We start from the raw sequence: 24,063 nt of genomic DNA on the forward strand, positions 1-24,063 counted from the left end.
CTTATCCCACAATTAAAGAATGCAATCAAAAATAAAATTACAACAAAATGCAAAAAGTTCAAGTTTGGTAATATTGTTTGCCAAGGTTGTTAGAAGGGAACAATACTGTCTTATGTATTGACAAGAATATTAAATACCATTTTTTAGTGTAAAAGTTTAAACCATGGACCCACTGATCCTAGCAACTCCACTGCTAAGAATTTACCTTAAGGATATACTTGCAAAAAACACCAGATACACAAATGAAAAAGTTTATTAGAGTACTTTTTTTAATAGCCATAAACTGGAATAACCTAAATATGTATCAGAGCGTACTGTTTTTTATGGTATCATCATAAAATGGAATAAAAAACAGCCAACTGTCTATGGCCATGCTATCCTGAACAAGCCTGATCCCGTCTGATCTCGGAAGCTAAGCAGGGTCAGACCTGGACAGTACTTGGATGGAGATCACCTAGGAAGACCAGGTGCTGTAGGCATAAAAAATAAATAAAAAATAAAAAAATAAGGGATTGTAAGCTGACAAGGTCCTTGCAATCTGTGAGGTTGACCAAGGGTTATCTCGCCTAAAATAAAAACAGCCAATAACAGAATTATATCTCCTTGCTGATACAGAAAATTCCTGAGTATGTTAAGCAAAAAAAAAAGCGAAAAGTAGAACAACATGTGGTATGTTCATTACCATCTGTTTTTCTTAAAAAGGGGTTAAAAATGAAAACAATTTTTAAAAGAATACATGAAACTTTTAACTGTAGATATCTTTGGGAAGAAAACCTGAGGATAGAAAGTATAAAGTAGGAGAAAATTTTAAGGGATACTGTCATCTTTAGGTTGCTGAGCCTTCAAAATCATTCTAATTTTAACAGAATTTCAAGAGGTAAGAAGCAAAAACTCCCTTCCCTGCCTTTCTCTCATCACGTGTGCAGGCTTAGACTAATTCAGTCCTCCTGCTCTGGATACTGAATTCTCTGTAGTGAGAACAAGGTGCAGAGGAGCCAGAGATTATTCAGAGACAGCTCCAGAGGGGCTGAACGTTTATGAGTATAGTCACCAATATCCGGTCATGGCAGCAGTACCTGGGACAGCAAGTGTCCAAGAAACAATGTCAAAAGCAGAGAATACTCTTATTGTAACCTCGTGACCATGTCTTGCTTCCCTTAGCTTCTGCAATCTTCAAAGCCTGGTTCTCTAACTATAAACTATGAGCTATCAAATATTTTTCAAAAAAATTCTTTTCTTATTAAGTTAGACTTACTTTTGGTCATGTGCAACCAAGAACCCTGACTTCTTTCTTTTACAGTATTTTTCTATAGGTTTTGTGGGGGTAGGGCAGGGGAGTTCTTTTTTTATTTTTTGCTTTGTTGGTTTTTTTCATGAGGGCTGGTGAAATCATACTTTTATGTGTGCTCCCTTTAATATTTGAACTTTATGATTTCTTATCTAGCACTCTGGGCAACAGTGAAACTAGCAGGAGAATAAACAATCTATTTAAAAGAAAATATCACAGCATTTTTAAAGGGGGGGGGAGGGTAAATTCTCTCAAAGAACTTGAATATTACTTAGGGAAACATTCACTATGGCTACCCCTCCCACTTCCTCCTCTTTCCTCCCAAGGATTTCATGCCCACAACTGGCTCATTGCCTTCCTTATAAGTTTGATACAATGGAAAGGCGGAAAAAAGCAAGAAAACAGCATTTCCAAAGGGAAATGAGAAAATTTAACTGTAGATACTTAGAAAGTAGAGACAAAAACTTAGACAAGAGCAGAGGGGTAATACCCACAAAACTTGGAAAATCTAAAATACAAATCTTTCTAATACAACTATACCTTACTTAAAATAATTTAAAATCTGAATTTATTAAAGACAATTATGAGAATAAAGTCTTCATTTTTTGTCTTTACTTTCTAAATAAGTTGCCAAAGTGCATTTTAAAATTATTTTTGTCAAAATAATATATAAACATATGTATTTCAAAAGATAAGAAAGTATGTAATGAAAAATTAGTGGAGAGAAGATGGCAGAGCAGGAAGCACCAGGAATCCACCTCCCGATCTAGACAAAAATTGTATGGGCATAACCTATCTGATTAACTATTTTAGAACTCTGGAGTCTTTAAAAGCTTGCAGCTTCCAAGGGAAGGCTTAGGCAGTAAATCATAGTTAATTTAGTCAATTTCAACTTTAAATGTGGTTGCCACTCCCCACCTAGCTTCCCCTTCACCCTTCCAATCATCCCCCACACCTGCAGGAGCCACGGCACCAGCTTGTGGGACTCTGTACCCTAAGTATCAGGGATTTGTGTTCAGATTCTTAACTTCTGCTTCTGATTACAGATGTGCAGGCTATAAGCCCCACTGACTGAAAGAGCTTCCAGAGGATTTTTAGATCCAGAGCCTTTTTTTTTTTTTTCCTTAAATTTCCCCCTCTTTTCCTCTTTTGGGAACCAGACACAAGAAATATGATTTCTATGTACAGGTGTTTGTTTGAATGTAAGTTTTCAATTCCTTTGGGTAAATACCCAAAGGGGTATAATTTCTTGAGTGTATGGAGTATGTTTACTCTAAGAAACCCAAAGGGGTGCAATTTCTTGAGTGTATGGAATATGTTCACTCTAAGAAACCACCAACTGTCTTCCAAAGTGGGTGTATCATTTTACATGCTGTGGATTTTTTATATACTACCATATTGTATAGGAGCAGAGTATAAGAATCATACTGGATGATTCCACCTAAATGACATTCTTAGAAAAGTCAAAACTATGGAGACAGTAAAAACATCGGTGGTTGCCAGAGGCTGGAGAAAGCGAAGGATGAACAGGAGAAGCACAGATAACTTTTAGGGCAGTGAAACTACTCTGTATGATACTATCTGTATGATACTATTATGGTGGATACACATCATTATAAATTTGTCCAAAGCACACAGAATGTATAACATCAAGAGTGAATTCTAATGTAAACTATGGACTCTGGACAATAATGATGTGTCGGCGTAGGTTCATCTATTATAATAAACATACCACTCAGGTGGAGGACATTAATAACGAAAGAGGCTTTGCATGTGTGAATGTAGGGGGTATATGGGAAATCTCTGTACCTTCTGCTCAGTATAGTGACAAATGCAAAATGGCTCTATAAAAGTCTATTTTAAACACATACACACACACACGCTCCACAACTAATATGATATGCAATGGTAAAAAACAAAGTTTTTCTGCTAAGGTCAATAATGAGACAGGAGCCCTATTTTCATCCCTTTTATTCAACATAGTACTAAACATTCGAGCCAGAGCAATTAGGCAAGAAGGAAAAAGAGACATCCAAATTGGAAAGAAGTAATATTATTTGCAGATCACATGATCGTATATGTAGAAAACCCTAAAGACTGCATGCGCGTGCGCGCGCGCGCACACACACACACACACACACACACACATTGACAAATTAACGTGTAAATCATTTGCATTTCTATACACTAAACAATGAAAGATCAAAAAAGGAAAATTAAGAAAACAATTATAGTTAGAATAGCATCAAAAAGAGTAAAATATTATGAATTAACTTAGCCAAGGAGGTAAAATACTTGTACACAGAAAACTACAAAACACCGTTGAAAGAAATTAAAGACCTAAAAAATGGAAAAACACTCCATGTTCATGGATTAGAAGACTTGATATTGTTAAGATTTCAATACCATTCAATGTAATCTACAGATTAATGCAATTTCTACCAAAAACCCACGTTTTTTTTTTTTTTTTACCAGAAATACAAATTCCACTTTAAAATTCATGTGGACTCTCAAAAAACCAAAACAATTTTGAAATGGAAGAACAAATTTGTAGGACTCACAATTCCTGATTTCAAAATTTGCTATAAAGCTACAAAGTGTGGTTGGTACTGGCACACAGACGTATACCAACGGAACAAAATAGAACCCTCAGAAATAAACCCTTTTATGTGTGGTCAAATCATTTTTGACAAAGGTGCCAAGACCACTTAATGCAGAAAGGACAGTCTTTTCAACAAATGGTGCTGCTGGACCCTTATCTTACACCATATATCAAACTTAATTCAAAATGAATCAAAGGTCTAAATGACAGACAAAACAGAGGAAAAGCTTCATGACATTGGATTTAGCAATGATTTCTTAGATGTAACAATAAAGGCACAGGCAATAAAAATTCGATAAATTGGACTGCATCAAAATTTAAAACTTTTGTGCATCAAAGGATACTATCAAAGTAAAAAAGCCACTCATAGAATGAGAATATACTTGCAAATCATATATCTGATAAAGAATTAATATCCAGAATATATAAAGAACTCTTAAAACTCAACAACAAAAAGCCAAACCATCCAATTTGTAAACAAGCAAGGGACTTGAATAGACCCTTCTTCAAAGATATATGAATGATCAATAAGTACACGAAAAGATACTCAATATCACTTATTATTAGGGAAATAAAAATTAAAATCACAATGAAACAACACTTCACTCCCATTAAGAAAGTTATTTGAAAAAGTCCAAAAAGTAACAAGGGTTAACGAAGATGTGTTGAAACTGGAACACTGGTGTACTGCTGGTGGGAATGTAAAATGATACAGCTACTATAAAAAACCATATGGCTGTTCTTCAAAAAATTAAAAAGAATTACCATTTGATCCAGCAATTTCACTTTTGCATGTATACCCAAACAAATTTAAAGGGGCTTAAACATATACTGTTACACCCATGCTTGTACCAGGATTATTTACAATAGTTGAAAGGAAAAGCAACCAGAGTGTTCATCAATGGATGAATGGATAAACAGAATGTGGTATATATACATGAAATGGAAGGAAATTCTGACACATACCACAGCATGAATGAACCTTTAAGACATTATGTTAAGTGAAATAAGTCACAAAAAGACAAATACTGTATGATTCCACTTATATATAAGGTACTTAGAACAGTCAAATACATAGTGACAGAAAACGGAACAGTGGCTACCAGAGGCTGGGACTAGGAAGAATGGAGTTACTGTTTAATGGGTATGTTTTAGTATGGAATAAAAAAGTTTTATAAATGGATAGTGGTGATGGCTACACAACACTGTGAATGTACTTAATGCCACTAAAGTGCACACTTAAAAATGATTAAAAGGGTAAATTTTATCTTATATATATTTTACCACAATAAAAAAAAACTACTCATCTCCAGTTCTATTCATCTTCAAACCGATATTCCTGGCTTCTCTCCTAAAAGCAACCACGCCCAACTACTTGGATTCTTTTTCCTGGTATTTAATTCAGCACCTCTATTTGTTATAATGCTGCTTCTTGTAGATTTATTAATTACCTACATATTTTCTGACATGGTAGGGGCATGGTACAAAACCACAAAACCAGTAGTATCTGCAGACATATGTTTCTCTTAATCCCACTTAAATAGTAGTATCAAAATTTGGGGTTGAATCAATCAATAGAAGTTAGTAACTGCTTCCTTTTCTAATTCATCTATTTTTCTAAGAATCTACTGCATCTTTTCCCCAAATAGTTCAATATCTCCACCTATGTCTTTTTTTTTCTTTTCTGAACCTCTCTTTTTTCCTGAACTGGTTGCTCTTCAGCTTGTGGTACAGGTGTCATCCTGAGATTTTTCCTTATTGCTTGAGTTGGATCCTCTCTTTATTGGAGCCCTTTTCTTTCATGGTTGATTCCCTTGTTTTGCTAGAGCAAATCTTCTAGTACTCTACTAAGAAATGTAGCACGGGTTACATTTCTTTTTTTAATGTTTTAGTGTTTTCCTACTTTTCCACTTGATTGTTTAGATAGATATAGAATTCTAGGCTGAATGCAGAACTTACGAAGTGCTGTTCTTCCATCTTTAATTCTATTGCTGAGAAATTAGATGCCATTTATATTTTTAATCCTTTCTAACTGATCCTGAAAGCTGCTGAAACATCTAATTATTTTTGTTGTTCTTAAAGAAGTTTTATAATAATTTGTTTGGTATTGGCCTCTTTTCATTTATTGTGCTTGATAATATACAGGTCTTTTCAATCTGAAGACTCAAATCCTAAAGAAATTTTCTGATGTAATACTAGAAAAGCTCTTTCTTATTTCCCACACTGTGGGGACCAACACCATATTAGACCAAAAAAAGGACAACAAAAGGCTAGATCAGCGTTTAGTTTCCAGTTTTTTTCCTCTGATGTACAGAATTACAGGATTATTAGAGAAATGAGCTTTGGAATCTGGGCTCAACCCTCAACCTCAACATTTGCCAGTTGTGGCACTTGGGAACGTTAACTTCTTTTAAACTATCTATAAGATGGGATAGGCTTACTGTAGAGATTTAACACGATGACATGTCAACTGCTTAAACAACAATAACATATGTATATAAATAAATATACAATCAATATTACCTATTACGAAAATATCAAAAATTGTATTGGTGTAGATAATATAAACATTGTCAAATCCATCAAAATCTGCTATTTGTAAGGAAACGAGACTGGCAAAAGAGGTGGGAGGAAGCCAATGGGTACAGGTGATAATATGTGTTAGAACTTATATAGGTGATTGCAAAGCACTGTGAAGGTGCTAAATGTCACTGAACTGTACACTTTAGAATAGTTAATTTTGTTATGTGATTTTTCACCTCAATAAAGTAAAAAAAAAAAAAAAAAAAAAAAAAAGAAGTGATATGAGGGAAGTCAAAAGTTGTTGGAAAGGGAGAATGACACTATGACACTGATACTTTCCTCTAAATTATTTTGAATAATCTCTATAATCTCTAAACATTAAATTCTCTAAATAATCTCCTTCATTTCTCTTTAATAGAATAGGCAATAATGATAATGTTGGGATAACAAACACTTCTTTTTTTTTAATTGAAAATCAGCATACAATTAAGGTTGATTAAAAGATCAACATATAATTAAGAGAAGAACATTTGAAAATTTCTTCAATAAGAAAATGTATAAAACAGAAAAGAAGATGGATTCTTTGAATCTGTGATACAGCTGTTTATATATGGGCAAAAAACTGATAGTATACAAAACACTAGATAATGTCTTTTTTAAAAAGTCATTATATATCTGAAGAGTGAGCTCTAAGCATTTCCTTATAATATGGGAATCTTGCCACATCTAAAATCTTTCCAATAACAGAGAAGGAAGTAAATTATTTCCTAATTAGGACTACAGGAAAATATTGTTACATGCATCTTTTTTCATTTTCAACATTTCCCAAATTGTGTTCTATAAAACACTGTATAGAAAGATTTAATACACTACAAAAAAAAAAAAAAAGAAATAGACAAGGGGAAGGGAGAGAGGGAAAGAAAAATAAAATAAAAAGGTAAGGAAAGCAGCATATTAGAATTTCACTCAAGAGATTTATTACAGTGCCCTGGTCATACTAAAGGTTCTTCATTAAGAAAGCAAATTCATCTCTATTATACCTACAAATTCCTGATTTATTAGGCACAAAACAGTTCTCAAGCTGTGTCTAAACACATGAAACACCAATCTGTTAAAGACTGCTTACATTTATGAGATAACATATAAATTAGATAACTTCAATATTAGCCTGAGGAATAAGGCTAACATACATATCAAAGTGTAATCAATTATCTGAATAAAATATTATTTCATATTTTTCATCTAGTCAGGGAAAAAGTTAGGAGGAGAGAAGGTGATAGATTACAAGAGGAAATGAAGAGAAACAATCTGGGAAGAGTTAGCTCTTCAAACATCCCTTTTATGAGCTGTCTCTATCCTGTCATTCTCATTGCTTATTAAACAAAACATTTGCATTTAAGATAATAAAAAGTTTCATCTTGGTTCACTTTTTTCCTTCTCTCCCTTTATGTTTATTTTTTCATTTATTTTTAAAACTTTGTTTATTTGTTTATTGTCCTAGCAGGTAACCTGGAAAGGCAAAGTTAAATATTTGTCACAAAAGTACTCTGAGTATCTCAAGTGTGAAATTCACATTGCCATAAGAAATCATATTCCAAACAGTTAAATAATACTGAACAATTTAAGCATGAAGGTATTTGTAATTTGAGTTTATTTTAATCAAAGCAATGATGTACAACAACAATAAAGTGTGAATTCTGCATAAAAACTTCCCGTTTGGGGAAAAATAATAGGAAAAAAATGGAATTACAAAAAAGGTAATATTCTTTAGACATCTCAATGGAGAGGATAAAGAAAAATCCAACTGAAAACAGTTTTGTTAACAAAAAGATATAAGAAAGTAAAGACATTTTTCAGAGACATTATCATCTTCAAACCAAAAAGAAACTACTACTGATTATTACTATTATCTCCAATACAATGTAAAGCAATTAACGAAATCAATCATTTTGGTACTGGAGGCAACCATTCCCTTGGCAAGGTTAATCCTAACAGGCCAATTACTTAGAAATTATTTATTTTCATTTTAGTTCATCAGAAAAACAATATCTTCCTTCCCAGTCACTATTCATCATTTCTCTCATAAAAAAAGGGGAGTGGGGTGAGCAACTGAAGCGAACAAAGCCTTAGAGGCCATTTATCTCCTAAATTTAAAAAAAAAAAAAGCAAAACAAAAGCAAGTACAGAACAGCTTTTATTTCAGCTGATAATTCATTTTTTATATGCTATTACCATTACCATTACCAACGGGTAACAAAAATCAGTCAGCTACAGCAACCACTGGCTAAATAAATTTCCATACACGTAAAACTTTTTTTAGGAATAACAGATTTGAAAAAGTTAAAACCTAGATAAAATAAACTAGATACATTAAAGCAGATAAAATAAACTTCACCTTGGTTACTGATTATAAACTAAATGTTTGAATCTTAATTCAAAGGAATAAAAGCAGTGATTATAAAGTCAGAAGATGACAGATCAAAATAATCCCCAGCATAGTACTTTCTTGAAGTTATTACAATCTAACATCTGATAATCAAATTTTTAACTCCAGAAATTGGACTTTATCAATAACCTAAAAGATGATCACTCAGCTTCAGTGACTAACTCAGAAGAGAATAATTCACATTCAGAAGAGAACAATGAAAAAACTAACACGACAGATTAATTTACCACAAAGATATCTTTACAGTTATCAGAAAACTTAAACTCTACTCAAGAGTACTCACTTATGCTCTTTCCTAGTACGAGTACTAATATGACTTGGTTGAATTAGTAGTTGGTTAAACAGAGAATTATAGTATTGTGAAGTAGATCATCTTATGAGATAGCTTGTTTAGGACATAAAGAGGACTGATAAACACTCTCACACATAGCAGAGAATACATGTCTGGTGACTGCACTGTTCATTTCCCAGATCCTCCATCTCTCGATTCAAACTTTACTTCCCCCATTCCTTTTTTTTCTATCACCTACTGCAGTTTCTGTTGACTGTGTCACCACTGACAAAGCCATATCAAACTGTTACTCCCAAGGATCTTTGATGTTAAGCATCCTTCCATTGTGTCCTACCTATGAGAAGGCAAATCCATTTCCCTATTTCCAATTCCTTAAGTAGTACTTCTAACAGCCTTTGTACCACCTATAACTATAACAGAAACCACAAAAAAAGTAGTTTTGGGTTATTTTGTAGTTTTTGTAGAAACCAAAATTTAATACTGAACACAATATAAACATTACAAAAATCCAAATGGACACAACTAAGTGCTCCAAAAAAATGTAAATATACTTTGGTTCAAAGCAAATTGCTAAAAACTAACAACTTATAGCTAGCTCGTATAAGAGTATATGTGTATATGTATATATATATAGGCTTAGGTACTCAGATAACTATTATAAAAAGGATTCTACATCTCTGAATAATGCTTTACCGAGTGCTTTACAACCCATAATATGTAATTCTCATAACCACTAAACATTTAAATTTGAAGTCTCCAAGAAAGATACTTTACCATCTGAAAAAAGGTAGAAAATAATCCAAAATTTTAATTTTTAAAAGCCATCAAAGTTCCTACTGATATTTAATTTATTCACCCACATATATTTTTGCTCTGAAATCAAAAAATATATTGACTGTTTACACAGCAGATACAAAGTCTCTCAAAAAAAATCATATACTTTTTGGTCAAAATATGTTAAAAATTATTTAAGTAGGCCTTTTCAATGTGCTTTCTTCTGAACTGAATGATAATTACACTAAGAAAATTATACAAAATTATAAAACAGATGTTAGGCTTTGGTATGCCCAGCAATTTCTTTCTAGATCTCTTGTACCAAATACTCCTTTAGGTGCTTGGTGTGCTTATGCCCCATTATAAACTGCTCTACATAAAAGTAGATAGTATCTGTACCTAAAGATAAATACAATTAAGTGAATAAATGCACTCAAGGTTTTTAAGCCTAATCCCAATTTTGGAAAAAAAGTCAAAAAATAAAAAATAAAAATCCCAGTGCAATGGATCCAGGCATTATCCTGCTGAGGGGCACTTTATATAGAATCCATGAAATCATATCACATACCCCTGATTATGTAAAAGGTCTGCTCTTATCAAATGAGTTAGCCTATTAAGGTCCATTAGGTACATTAAGCAAAAAAAAAAAAAAAAAAAAAATGGCTGGAGAACACCAACATAATAAAAATAAAGTTCACATCACAAAGCATATCTCTTTCTGTGGTTTTGAAATCTATTCTAAATAAAAATGCAACAGTAATATAATACATCTATATTCAAAATAGAAAATTAAAGAGTTCTTACCTTACTACATCGTCAATATTGTTCCTGTATACACCTTCAAGTCTTTCTGCAGGAAACCCCATAGCAATAATGTTTGGATAAATATCTGAGTACTTAAGTTAAGGAAATATCTGAAATATAAAACAATACAAACCATGTACACACTTAAAACTTTAGCTAATTATAAAAAAAAAAAGCTTTCCCCACTACAGCTATGCTAATAACCACTATGTGTAATTAAGAAATACAAGTAAATACATTAATTCCAAAAAAGATCCTCAAAATGATAACTTGGCAAAATAATTTTCAAATCCCTCTACTTAGTACATTAAAAATGCACCTAAGGTAAAAAGTTACCTTCTTCATTTATAGTATATACATATACATAAAAAACGAAAACCTCAGACTTTATAAATACTAAAGTACTCTGAGACAAAAACCAAAATTCAAAATAAAACAAAAAAAAGCTCCACAACTTCTAATTTTTCATGGTTATAAAAGGTTCCATGGTATAGAGAAAAGCAGATATAATTAAGAGTTAGGATGTCATATTTAAGAGCTGGCTATGCCTCTAACCAGTTATATAATTTGAACAAGTCACTTAAACTTTTAGATTTCAATTTCCTATTCCACATGATTAGGCTAAGACAACCACTAAGATCTCGTCTCACCCTTAGTATTTATAACTTGGTAATACTGAACTGAGTTAAAAACTTACTCACATTTCCAATCAAGGTATCAATATTTAACATGCCCATTCTATTCACTTGTTACACACTATAGTGGGCACAAAACACAAACTTCTACACTCAAGAATTTATATCTAACTATAAAAAACTCACCAACAATGCATTGTGTCCATCATACCAGCTTTAGAGCTCCATCAATCCTCTCTAATCTCATGATTTTCTGACTCGAATCTTTCGAAAAGAGCCAAGCTAATCTGCCTAAAGCCTCTCTTCAATACCATCGCTTAAGTTCACGGCTCATCAATTTGTGGTCTCATTCATCATCCAAATACAATTCAAACTTCACCAAATACAATACAAAATTCACCAAATCCAGTACCCTTTTCTAGATCTTATTTCTTTATTTTCTGCTTTATTCTGCTTTATTATTGAGCTGCTTTCAGTATTATTTTCAATCCAAAAATAATCATCAAATTATTAAAAAATTTTGATATAATTTAAGAAAATGTTATATGTATACTCTATGTTTCATCCATAACATTACTATGTACTGACTGGACAGATTTACAGAATGTTTTAAGAAAAAAATGTGCGCAATAGGGTATAAGTTCACTACCTTTTGTATAAAAGAAATAAATATTTTACAAAAGAAATAACATTTTCTTTTTGGTTAAAAGAAATAATAGTTACACATATTTGCTTGAATTTGAACTCCACCCCCTCAAAACACACACAGAGTGATAACTGAGAAACTAATAAAAATGGGTGTTTCATAGAGAAATGAAGAGGAAAGGGAGAAGCGTGAAAATAGGCAGAAATAAACCTAATATCAAAATAATAACCAGGAGAAAGGAGTTATTTCAAGGATTATTTGGACACTGCAATTTTATTGTACTTCTTGGTAGGAAGTATTCTAAGAATAAAATGAACTACAAAGAAATGTTAAACTTCTTCTGATTGTTTTTGGTAATATCAAGATTGATATCCTCGAACTTTTTTCTTCATATTGTAGGAAAAACCTATGCTAATAATTTTAAGATTCATGATTTAGTAGTGTAACAGAAAAGTTATCATTATAAAATCAGAAAATCAAGTAAAAATATTAATTGAAAATATCACTATGAACCCAAGTTTATAAAAATCTGTATTTTCTAGGTCTTTTCACGAAATGGCTTAAAAGCACATCACCTTAGCAGCAGTAACACTCCTAGAACTCAGATTTTACCTCTAATATCATGATACACTAAAAGGTACCAAACTCCTTGGTAAAACAGTCGATGCCAGGTCTGGGGCACAAAAGGTACAAGATGAGTCTGGGATACCTTTCTGTTCTAGAGAGCAAGAAAGATGTACACAGATTAATGGTCTATGTCAAACAGACATAAAAGCTACCTTAAAGAACGTCCAATGACTGAAGTTGTGACAACGTGAATATCAAAGAAAAATTATAAATGATAGTAAATTAAAACATCCTGAAAAAAAATTCCTCAGTCTATAAAGATACTCAAAAAGAGAAAAAGCTAGAACAAAACAACAAAAATCCTTTCCATTCATCACCTATTAAACTGGCTACTGGGATAGTTCTTTACTTTGAAAATTGATAAAAGGAAGATTAGTATTTATCCTACTTTTTCAGTAGGAATTGTATTTCAGGGCAACCAATAGCCCCAATTTGTAAAGGGTAGCTCTACTTTATAGAAAAACACTGGTTAATAAATGTAAAAAAGATAGAATTAGAAAAATCATACTCTGTAAGCCCTAATAAAATTTAAGCAAGGATCAACAAATGGTACTAAACCAACAGGTGAGTGGATAAGGAATCAACTTTCTTATAGAACCAAAATACCACCACACAAAATACTTTCTATGTAAGCAGACAATATAACACTGAGCATTGGGCAGAAAAGACTGCCTTTACCCAATTTCGGTGGTCAATTTCAGCATCACTAAGTCAGAGATCATATAACTTTCAATGTGATACAATATGAAAGACATAGTATCATCTATGATAACCAAGTTATCTTCAACCTGAGACTCCATCAAGCACTTAGATATAAATTTTAATTTACAGAAAACACATGTGATAGAAGAACAAGCTAAATGACATGAGAAGAAACTGGACAAATTCAAAAGGTCTATAGGACATGACCCAGTCTCTTTTCAAATATCTTTTTTAAAAATCAAATATCATTTCAAAAGCTGGGGAGGTGAGAGATGGATAACTATTACTGATTTAGAAAGACTTAAGTGGTCTAACTAACAGCCAAGTTCACAGGTACGATGCTGTTCTGGATACTGTTTTAGACAAACCAGCCATAAAGGACATTTTTGAGCCAACTAATTAATATGATCTAGGTATTAGATGAGATGAAAATTTACTGAAATGAATATGTAGACATTAATGACTAAAAAAATTTCCAAAAGAGAATGCACAGTGTGATATCATTTTAGTAAAAGAATATGTATATCCATATAGTCTTATGTAGACAAAAAGATTACGAACTAAAAGTAGTAATCTCTAGGTGATGAAAATATATTTTTAAATCATTTTTACTTGTTTTGTATTTTCTACAAGGCACCTGCACTGTTTCTATAATAGATTTTTAAAATTATGTTTGCTTTATAATGATCTCCAAGTCTATTTACTAAGTATCATGACAAAATAGTCTTGTCCTGTATGACTGAATATCAACTATGTAGTTTTAAAAAATGCTGAATTTCTACACCCCCAAATTATATAATAAGACTTAAATAGCATTTACTATGTGCCAGAAACAATTTTTGCCAAAGAATTCACCCCAAACCTCAAAGGTTTCTACTATAAAGATTTAAAAAATATATATTAGGATGATTATTTTTAACATCACAAATATTAGCTATCATTTATTATTCTCAAATAAGAAAGTAGACTCATCTAAAAATGTAGCTCTTAGTTAAATATCAAAATGTTTTGGGATTTTATGTCCATTCATGAGGGAAAAACGCAGAAGAAAACAAAGGCTCAAATCAAGGTTATAGCAGTATAATTCCTGAAAGTGAATAATTACTTTTTAACTGTCTTGGAGACATAATTAGAAAATGGAAAATAACAGTCAAAAACCAAAAAACAAAAAACCAGGCATCAGTAGAGAACCCAAAGCAATAGGAGCCACCCAATCTAGAATTCCTATCTAAAAAATTTTAGTCAAAAATATCAATTCAAATTATCCAAGTTTTCCTGAGCAATGCAACAGAGAACTATTTTTATTGGAAGAAATAACTATGACTACTAATAAACTTACCTAACCATTAATTTCAATAAGAACGCTAGTAAAATTTTAGCCTTACAGAAAAGCACAGAAGTATAAAGCCCCTTGGAATGCAGTCATTTTCACGAGGACTAAATTCAAATTTATTCTTGCACTATGAATACTAATAAAGTAAATAAATTTGTGACTTGGTTAACTTAATTAAAGTATTTGTCTATAACTACATAAATGGGAATGTTATATACTCATTAAAGTAAATTCAATTGGCTTCCTCCCTCCTTCATTTACCTAATTATTCAAATACCCGTGGAACCGTCTATGGAAGGAGCACTGAGAATTTAAGGCTAAGTAAGCAAAGACTACTGTACTCAAGGGGTTACTTACTCTATCAGAGAAGACAGACACACAGACCTACAACTGTGCCAAAGGCCCTATTATGGACATATTAAGATGTTTTAAGAGGTTTAAGAGAAAAAGCAATTAATTCTGTAGGGGCAGAGATAAAGCTTCACAAAGTAGGTAATATGTTAGATAATCCTTAAGAAGTCAGACATCAGTAGACAAAAAAAGAAACCAGTACAGTTACAACATTCCAAGCAGAGGATAGAGCAGAGATATGAATATACATAAGATATTCTGAAAAAAGTGAGCATTCCAGTACAGCTCACAAAGCTTTTATTGAGAAGGCAGCAGGACTGAGAGAAGATTAGGTCTAGTTTTGCAGATGCCATGGCAGGGAGGTTCAATTTAATCATATGGATAAGGAGACAAAGGCCTGGATCAACATGGGAGTCTCTTGCTGAGCAACAATCCATTGCCCTGCAATCTCTTGCTGAGTAACAACCAAACCTTCCTTTAAAAAGAATCTAGGAATTCTGTCTTAAGGTTTCATTTTCCTCAGATTCTCACCTTTTTTATTCATACTGTTTAAGATTTTACACAAGACTTTGGCATCCATCATAAGTTAGAAAGAACATGTGCCAGACAGTAGGCCAAATACATTCTTATTTAATCCTAAAAATCCTACAAAGCAATATTACCATTTCATAGATGACAAAATTGAGGGTCAAAAAGTCTGGGTAATTTGCCCAAGGTCCTGAAGCCATTTAGTAAGTTATGACTCAAATCCATTATGCACATAACTCCAAAGCCCAAGCTTTTCATACCACACTGCCTCACGAAAGATTACACTTTTTAAATTTCAAAGTCATTAAAAAAATATAAAATTTTCAAGAAAGTAGGTCCAAATGAACTAATTAAATGTTGAAACTGAAAATCTTCTAAAAGACAAGAGAAAACTCTACTGACATTTCCAAAACTGATGTCAGCAACCAATGGGTGCTGAATTTTGAGGCAAATATTTCTTATGCCAAGTATTATACCAATAAACAAAATCTTTCTAATGTAACTGCTTTGCTTCTCCATATTTTAAACTTTTTGACATGTTTTTAGGCAATCCAAACCAAGTAAGACAGAAATATGTATAAATATAATACAGAGCAGCCTTAACCTATACTTACAAGATATACTTTTGAATAAGTGGAGTGTTTAACATGAAATTTTCATCTAATGACTTGTAAGTGTTAAGCATAATTATACTAACTAGGTCATTGAAGGAAGCCGAGTATTTTTGTCATCCAGTAATCTACTTGCAGTCAATGTGGCACCATGGTTAAGAACATGTGCCCTAGATAAAGCCAAGCTGCCTTGGACTTGAACCCCAATTTCACTTACTATGTAACCTGGGGCAAGTTACATACTCTCTCTGTGCTCTAGTTTCCTATGCAGAATAGGGCTAATAAAAGCACTTATCATATAGGATTGTTATAAGGATTAAACGAGTTGATATATAAATAATGCCTAGAACACAGTGATAGTTGTCTATCAACTGAACAATCGTACAGTCCTAGACCATAAGACCCACTGTAACTATCTGGCGATTTTTCAACACCACAGACTTATTAAATAATCTAATCAAAGTCTCAAGTAAACTTTAACTCTTTGAAAGCTTTACTATATCAATTTGCCTTTTAGGTATTTAACTTAAGAACATACATAAAATATTACTCTAAAAGGAAAAAAAATGCCTTCTTTCCCCATAATATGAGTGGCTATTGAAAAAAAAATGCGTACATGGTATTTTTTGATCTTGCCTAGGATGGATAGCCACAATAGCTATAGATACAACTGTCTTTTTCTCCACCTCTGAAGAAATATGTTCAATGTGTTTTGTTTTGAGGTATAATTTACAAACAATAAAACATACAGATCTTAAGTAATTAGTTGATGAGTTTAGATAATTAGATGTTATCATTCGGACACTCTTGATTCAAGTGCTACACAGTCCTTTCTCATATCATTAAAAAATGATAACTACGTTCTAAAATCTGTCCACGTAAGTCAGTTTAACCCATAATATAACAGACCTATTATAAAATAATGTGGCTACTATATGAGCTAAATAAAATTTTACTGACTGTTCTAAGTACCCATTCATAAAACAAGAAAAATGTTTCAAGTTACATCTAATTAACAAAACAACTTTTAGAAAACCACTTCAGTTGAGATCTGATGAGTTTATCTTATCTTAAAATTTTATTTGAGCCTAAATTAATGGGGGTTTATACTATAAATTTAACCAGAATTTTCAAAAAGAAAATAACTAAAAATAGCTCCCTAACATTATTTTACACAAATGTGTTCCTGATATGTAGACCGAATCTTATTTTGATTACTGAAAGTAAAACAAATACTACAAAGCTTTTTTGTAGTATTCTATATTATATTTTATTATTATAGATATGCTTATCCCTAAAAAACTTATAAAATGCAGCACTAATATACAAACCAATAACTGCTGTTTTTTCCTGCCAGAATTATTTCAAGAAAAAATATTTCCATAGATCACATAAGCAACTTTTAAAATTCTAGTTACCTGAAAATTACAATAACAACATGAAACTGTAACATACATGGAACATGACTGGCCAAAAAGAAAGTGACATATTTAGAGAGGCAGTGATTAAAAAAGCATCAAAAGCAAATCTGAAGTTGCCTGGTTCACAAGAGGAACACTGAACTAAACCAGCAGCAGCAGGAGTGAAAAAATAAAGTCAGACCAACAAGAAAAGACAACAAGAATTGAAGCAAGTTAACAAATACCAATATTTCACAATTAATTTCATTTCTGGAGCTTTTCCCCAGTTTCTGTCAGTGATTTAAACCAACACTTAAAACTCGGGAGAGGAAAAGAAATTCAGTTGTTGATTCATAAGCTGCCTCAGGTTCACATTTCTCTCAACAAATTAACAAGTTTAAATGTAACAAATACTTTCCAAGTATGTCCCATTTACATCCATATTATCATCTCTTCTAATCGAATTATGCTTTAAATACTAGCCACTCTCATGGACGTCTATGACTTTCTCATTTAATAAAAGATTTTATATTTCTTCCTAGATTTTATTTTTCCCTATTAAGTGTACTAAATGTTTGGATCTGGTTTCTAAATTGAAGATTCATATTGAAGAAAAAAGCAGAAATAGAAGTTCCTTGAATTCTCTAGTTGATAAAGTGTTAATTGTTCATAAAAAACAATTTGTCCTAACATATAAGGCATATAATCATCCTGTACATCCCAAATTGATGCAGCCTAAAATCTTATTTTCTAAAATGAAAGAGTGTATAGGTACAAAAGCTTGACCTACAGAAATTTTAAGAGGAAGAATGCTCCCAAAAATGAAGATTTTAAGAATAAAGAAAGGCCAGATACAACATAGGACACAGGAACATTTAAATATTTATTAGGACCTAGGCCCAGTACTAAGTACTTAATGCATATTGTCTTTAATATAGACTAGAATTTCATTCTCAGTTTTGTAACTTAAAAGCATATAACGTCAGGTAAGTTATTCGCTATTTCTGGGCCTCAAATATTTTTGTTTTGTTTTTCTGTAAAATAAAAATAACACTTGCTGTAACCGTTACTGGCTGCTTTGGGAATCAAATGAGGTATCTGGAAATATCTTTAAATCTATAAAATTGAAATGGCTCTATAACTGTAAAAATAAAGGGTTGTTCTTATTTGAGGCTGCATGAGTTAGAATTGTCCTGTTTAATTTTAGTTTAAATGTCTCATTATAAGGCAACTCAATATGGTGTTTTTATAAAGAAAAAAATCCCAATAAATTAACTTAAATTCATTTTAGCATAAATTTTAGTTTCTTTTTAACACTTTTTAATTATCTGCTAGTAGTGCCAAACCAGAAAGGAAAAATGACTGCAAAATAACTTATGAACTCTATTTAAGTTTTCTACTTCTCCATGCATTTCGAACAAACCTCACAACTTTCATCATTTTATATTTTACCAGCCCGTCTTGACTGAAAAATTTACACATATTTTTTCTTTGAAAGAGAAGTTTAGATCTCACTTCTAAGTGAAAACTGCTTGTTCTTCAAAGGTAACATCAAGAATTTCTATTAATTCTCCTTAGTAGGAATAAATTACAAATTGGTTCATTTGGCAAGAAATCTACAACTTGTAACAAAGGGCCATGAAAACTGTTGTACCTTTTATTCCGGCAATCCTACACTAACAATATACTCCAAGAAAACAAAAAGTAAACTATACAAAGATATTCACAAGAGTGTTTATAAAAGAAAAAAATGAAAATAACCCTAACACATTACCCTAAGCAAAGCATGGTAGTTAGCCTGATGAAATATTACCCACATAGCTTTAAAAATGACAAGTACTCATTGACAGATAAAAGTTTGTGAAAAAGAACACAGAACAGTATGAAAACACTGATTACAAGTATGTAATTATGAGCATATGTATGGACATTAACAAACAGGAAGATACTCTCCAGCGACAAAAAATGTTCTGAAACAGAACATTTTTTCTGTTGAATTGTTTAAATTTAAGAATCGTTTTAAAAGCATTTCAAGCGAGATATAGTCAGATTACACTCAGTTTAAAAAAATATTTTTTAAAGGAAGAATTGAGGCAATCTGAAATTTAATTATTTAAATTTAAGCAAATTACAAGTACAGAAAAATATCAAGTCTCTGATAATGCTAGCAATACTCTTAAATCCAAAGTATAATTCTTTAGTGTATTAGCTGAGGCACTAGTAATCCCCTCAACTAATTTAATCAATTTTTCTTCAGAGTAGTTAATTCTAAAATAATGCATCTACAACTATTCAAGCCTACACATCTGTGAACCTCTAAAAATTTAGGTTGCCCAACTAACTGGTTTTAACGAGTGTACCAAACAATTACTTTCTTCCTAGGTCTCTGGATGAAAACGATAAGACTGATTTCCTGTTTCAGAACTCTGCTGCTGTTTAAAATACACACACCCCTCTCTACCGTTTTGCTCCCACTAAAAAACATCTAAGATTGACTACCAAAATAACAAATTATACAAAATATGGCTATAACTTATACAACAACTTTCAAAAAGATTATCAGTTCAAAAACATGCATTAGACATACTTGTCAATATTGTATACTTGAACTAAGCCAAATGCTAAATCTAATTTTCTAGAGCAAAATCATAATAAAGCGTATGAAAAATCATAAGTTAAAATTATAATATTGATCCAGCATTACTATAAAGTACATAAGAGGGTATCTTTATGCTTTAATCTTTATATTCGTTAGATTTATAAGTTATTTCTGTACTATCATTCTATTATAAAAGCCATGTTTTTACCGTTTATTTTACTAGAAGTGCCTATCTAAAACATTAGGTTTTAGCTAATCTAATAGCTATGCAAAATGAAAAAAGGCATTAACTTTTACAGAAAAAAGAGATTTAACAGTTAAGGTACAGAAGATGCCACGAGATGTGTCAGTAATTTGAGAACAAAGTCTTGTCGTACTTAGTGCCAATTCACTCAGTATTATTAGCAAACTGCATTCTGGGGGGAAAAAAGAAGATTCCAAGATTTCCAACTGCATCGATCTTTTAGATGCAACCATGAGCTAATTTCCTAATACTCAAAAACTACTACACATACAAGGTATTAAGAAAACAATGTTCTAATAAACATGTGTCTCTGGCAGTGGGTTTTCTTTTTCTTATTACATCAAAACTACGAAATTTTAAAATTTACTTCTAACAATCAAATTTACTTTTCAAAGAAAGTGCTGTTAATTTGAACCATTTTTAAGGAGAAAATCTCCAAATAAGCATGTTGCTAGATTGCTTCATTTTATATTTGGCTTTACTATAATAAAATCAAGTATCTCTATTCTTTATCTTAAGCCAGGAAATCATTTGCTTAAATGCAGTATTTTAATCTGGATAAGAACAATATGAACTAGAAATACATGTGAGTTTTAAAATATGAAGGCACACATAAGGCATTCATTACTACACTGGTAAAATTGTATTACTGATTTTATAATTGCCTCGTTCTAATATTGCAAAATATGATTCATATTCCCACTGAAGGTATTTTAATCATTATATCAACTTTATAATCACTTGAATAAGGTTTTTCAAAAAAAAATCTGAAATTATACATATACTAAGATACTGATTAAAAGTCATATTTTAAAATTTAATAATATGCAATTTTAAAATACACTAACAGATATGAGAGTAAGTCTACACTGCTTGGTCTGAGCAGAACACTCTTAATTTCAGTCAGCTATCTATAAATGCTTGTTCCTGAAGAGATACTATTTTTGTATGAATCCAATTATTACAATTGGGGGAAAGCGCACAATTACTAATCAAAACTAGGTGTGGAATATTCATATTCAAAGGAAAACATACTAAAAATTGGGGGCTGAAATGTAAAAAAAAATATCTAATTAAGGAGTCAACTCTTTCAACCAGTAAACAAACTTAAAAAACAAAGTTTAACATACAGAAAGACAAAAATATCAATAGTTAGATGGGATAGGTAGAAATGAAAACAAGGATAAGGAAGATTTTTATTTTAAACTTTTAGCATTTGGATAAAAATCTCACCTACATATGTGTCTCACTTATTAAGAGATATAATTTATGTACACATTTTTTGTTTATCCAAAAAGGCATCATTCTATTCATGGTCTACAATTCAGGCCTCAACAATTCTATAAACTGAAGCTAGTAAAACAATCTATTTTAATCAGAGAGTAATTTGGAATTGGCAAGATGTTCCTAATACAAAAAATAGAGGCCCTACACACAAAGTTGCATTTTAGAACATAATCATATCTAAACTATTATATCTGATCACATTAATCATTTGGCATGAAATAAACTTCTCAGTAAAAAAGCAATGGCAACAGAATAAATAAAACAAAGTAGATTAAAGTTAACCAGATCCTATTAAGCCCAATATGCAAGTTTAAAGACTTCCATGCAACTTGGCAAGACCAAGCGCTCACGGGTTAAAAAAAAAAAAAATTAAGTTATATAAACACTTTTGCAGTGGCTCAAAATGCAACAGAAAATTTTAAAAGGAGAGACTTGTTTACTAGCATACATACAAGAATTGAATTATAAAAGAAAAAAGAGAACCTAAAAACTATTTAAAGCAAATTTTTAAGGAATACTTATTAAATCAGTTGATTTTTATAATAATGAATTCCCATGTATCAACTGTTAAGAAAACAAGTTTAAAAATATCAAATTCTTGTATAACTTACTATCTCAAGTTAAAACATGTTTCCGCTTAAATACCCAATCTTGCAAAAAGTAAATGACTAAAATCCAGATAGATTTTCATTACATAATCTTTAGTTCTCAATCAGTATCTTTGTATTTTAGTAGAAAAACATTAACACCAGCATAACAATTAAATTTCATTTTTGTAAAAGCTTAAGAATTTTGCTTGGTCTCTAAAAGTCATAATTAATAGGTAATTTCAAAAACAAGTGTCAAAACCATTCATATCACTAGATTATCTTAACTTTTTCCTATATTTAAGTAACAGATGGCAAGCCTTAGTTCTTGGACACTACACAATAATCACAATCTGTGTGACCTTTTCAGTATTAAAAAGAATCCAAAATAGCCTTAATAACTAGCACCTTAGCAAATTTTACATTATTACACATAATCTTGATCACACTGGACAGAACCTGATATGCAAAACTGTATTATACTTTCAGTGTACTAAATTTTTTATTTTATATAGATTTCCTACAACTAGTCCATGAAAACTATTCAGATGTTAGATTGCTTCTTGAGTTTTCAAAAAACATACATGCATACAATCATAAAATGTTTTTGCCTTGACTATGTTTTGATTAGCACCCAAGAAGGTATATACCACATCTAGATCAAAATGTTCTTGTTTAACAACTGAAGCAACTTTACCTCATTTGGAAAAACGTTACTCCAACAAGTAATTTTGTTTAAAAAAGAATGTTTCTTCCTCAATATTTTTTTAGTCTAACTAAATTAATAAATTCATTAAGAATTATCATTTGGTTAATAAGGTTGAAATTATTTCCCTTCTTTATAGTATCTGACACTTAAAAATGGTATCTAACAAACTAACATGCGATTTTTAATCACAAAATTTAATTTTGATCATAAATGCAAATACACAGCAAACCTTCATCAATTAATATCACTAATTACAGAGGCAACTATGCAAATATAAACTATATCATTCAAAATATGCTCTAGGGAACAGTAAAATCATGACGAGCCATACTTTTTCTCATTAAAGACAGGAAAGCAACAGTTACAATTACCTTAACATAAAATGATGTAATAGTTTATTCAAATTACTTTTATATTCACTTTAATTTCAACACGAATATTCCTACAATAGGAAAAAATTTAACAGATTAAGTGTTTAAATTTCATCTCACCTAAATAAGTAAAATATGCTTAAATTTTAAATATGTAATAGGTTCCCTATAAATAAAAAAGAAACTTCAAGACTCTAACACTTCAGCTATTTTTTGTGTAACAAGATTATGATTTTGTGAATCAAATCATGAAAATCTTTCCTAATATTTAGGCCATCTTAAATCCACTCTAAAAAAAATATCAGAGAATAGCAGGAAAAAAATATTAGCTAAATACTGGAAATGAGTTCAATGTATAAAACTACAGGGAAATAAATATTTTTGATGACTTCATTTAAAAATCATCATTTTAAGCAATTATGAGGTTGTGCTTTGGAAATTGTTCAAACACACACACTCCTAGTAAGTTCACTATGATTAATTACATTTTAAAACAGATGCATCTGAACAAACTAGAAGCTATGGAAACATGAAGTTTCAGAGAAGTAGGACAGGTAATTTTTTAAAATTCTCTTTAATTACTTATGCTCTTATTTTAAAAGTATACTTCAAGTAGAAGCAAATGGAGTTTTTTATTCATACATTAAAATCAGTCTAATTCAATTTAATTACAGTAATAGATGCTGTTTTTCTTAACAAATCTG

At 31.2% G+C, this 24,063-nt stretch overlaps 1 protein-coding gene and 1 pseudogene across 2 annotated transcripts in view; one reads left to right on the forward strand and one right to left on the reverse strand.

Annotated features, from left to right (window-relative positions):
* The window catches only part of PTEN (phosphatase and tensin homolog), a 79,399-nt gene that overhangs the window by 45,011 nt on the left and 10,325 nt on the right, over positions 1–24,063 (reverse strand). For both annotated transcript variants that reach the window (XM_039871794.1, XM_039871793.1), the window contains exon 2: positions 10,730–10,814. In XM_039871794.1, the coding sequence (XP_039727728.1) occupies positions 10,730–10,814 (85 nt within the window). The remainder of the gene's footprint in view (positions 1–10,729; positions 10,815–24,063) is intronic.
* On the forward strand, positions 362–479 carry LOC120609981 (uncharacterized; annotated as a pseudogene).

Source organism: Pteropus medius, unplaced genomic scaffold, assembly GCF_902729225.1.
Source record: "Pteropus medius unplaced genomic scaffold, Ma_sr-lr_union100, whole genome shotgun sequence".
Taxonomy (NCBI): Eukaryota; Metazoa; Chordata; class Mammalia; order Chiroptera; family Pteropodidae; genus Pteropus; species Pteropus medius.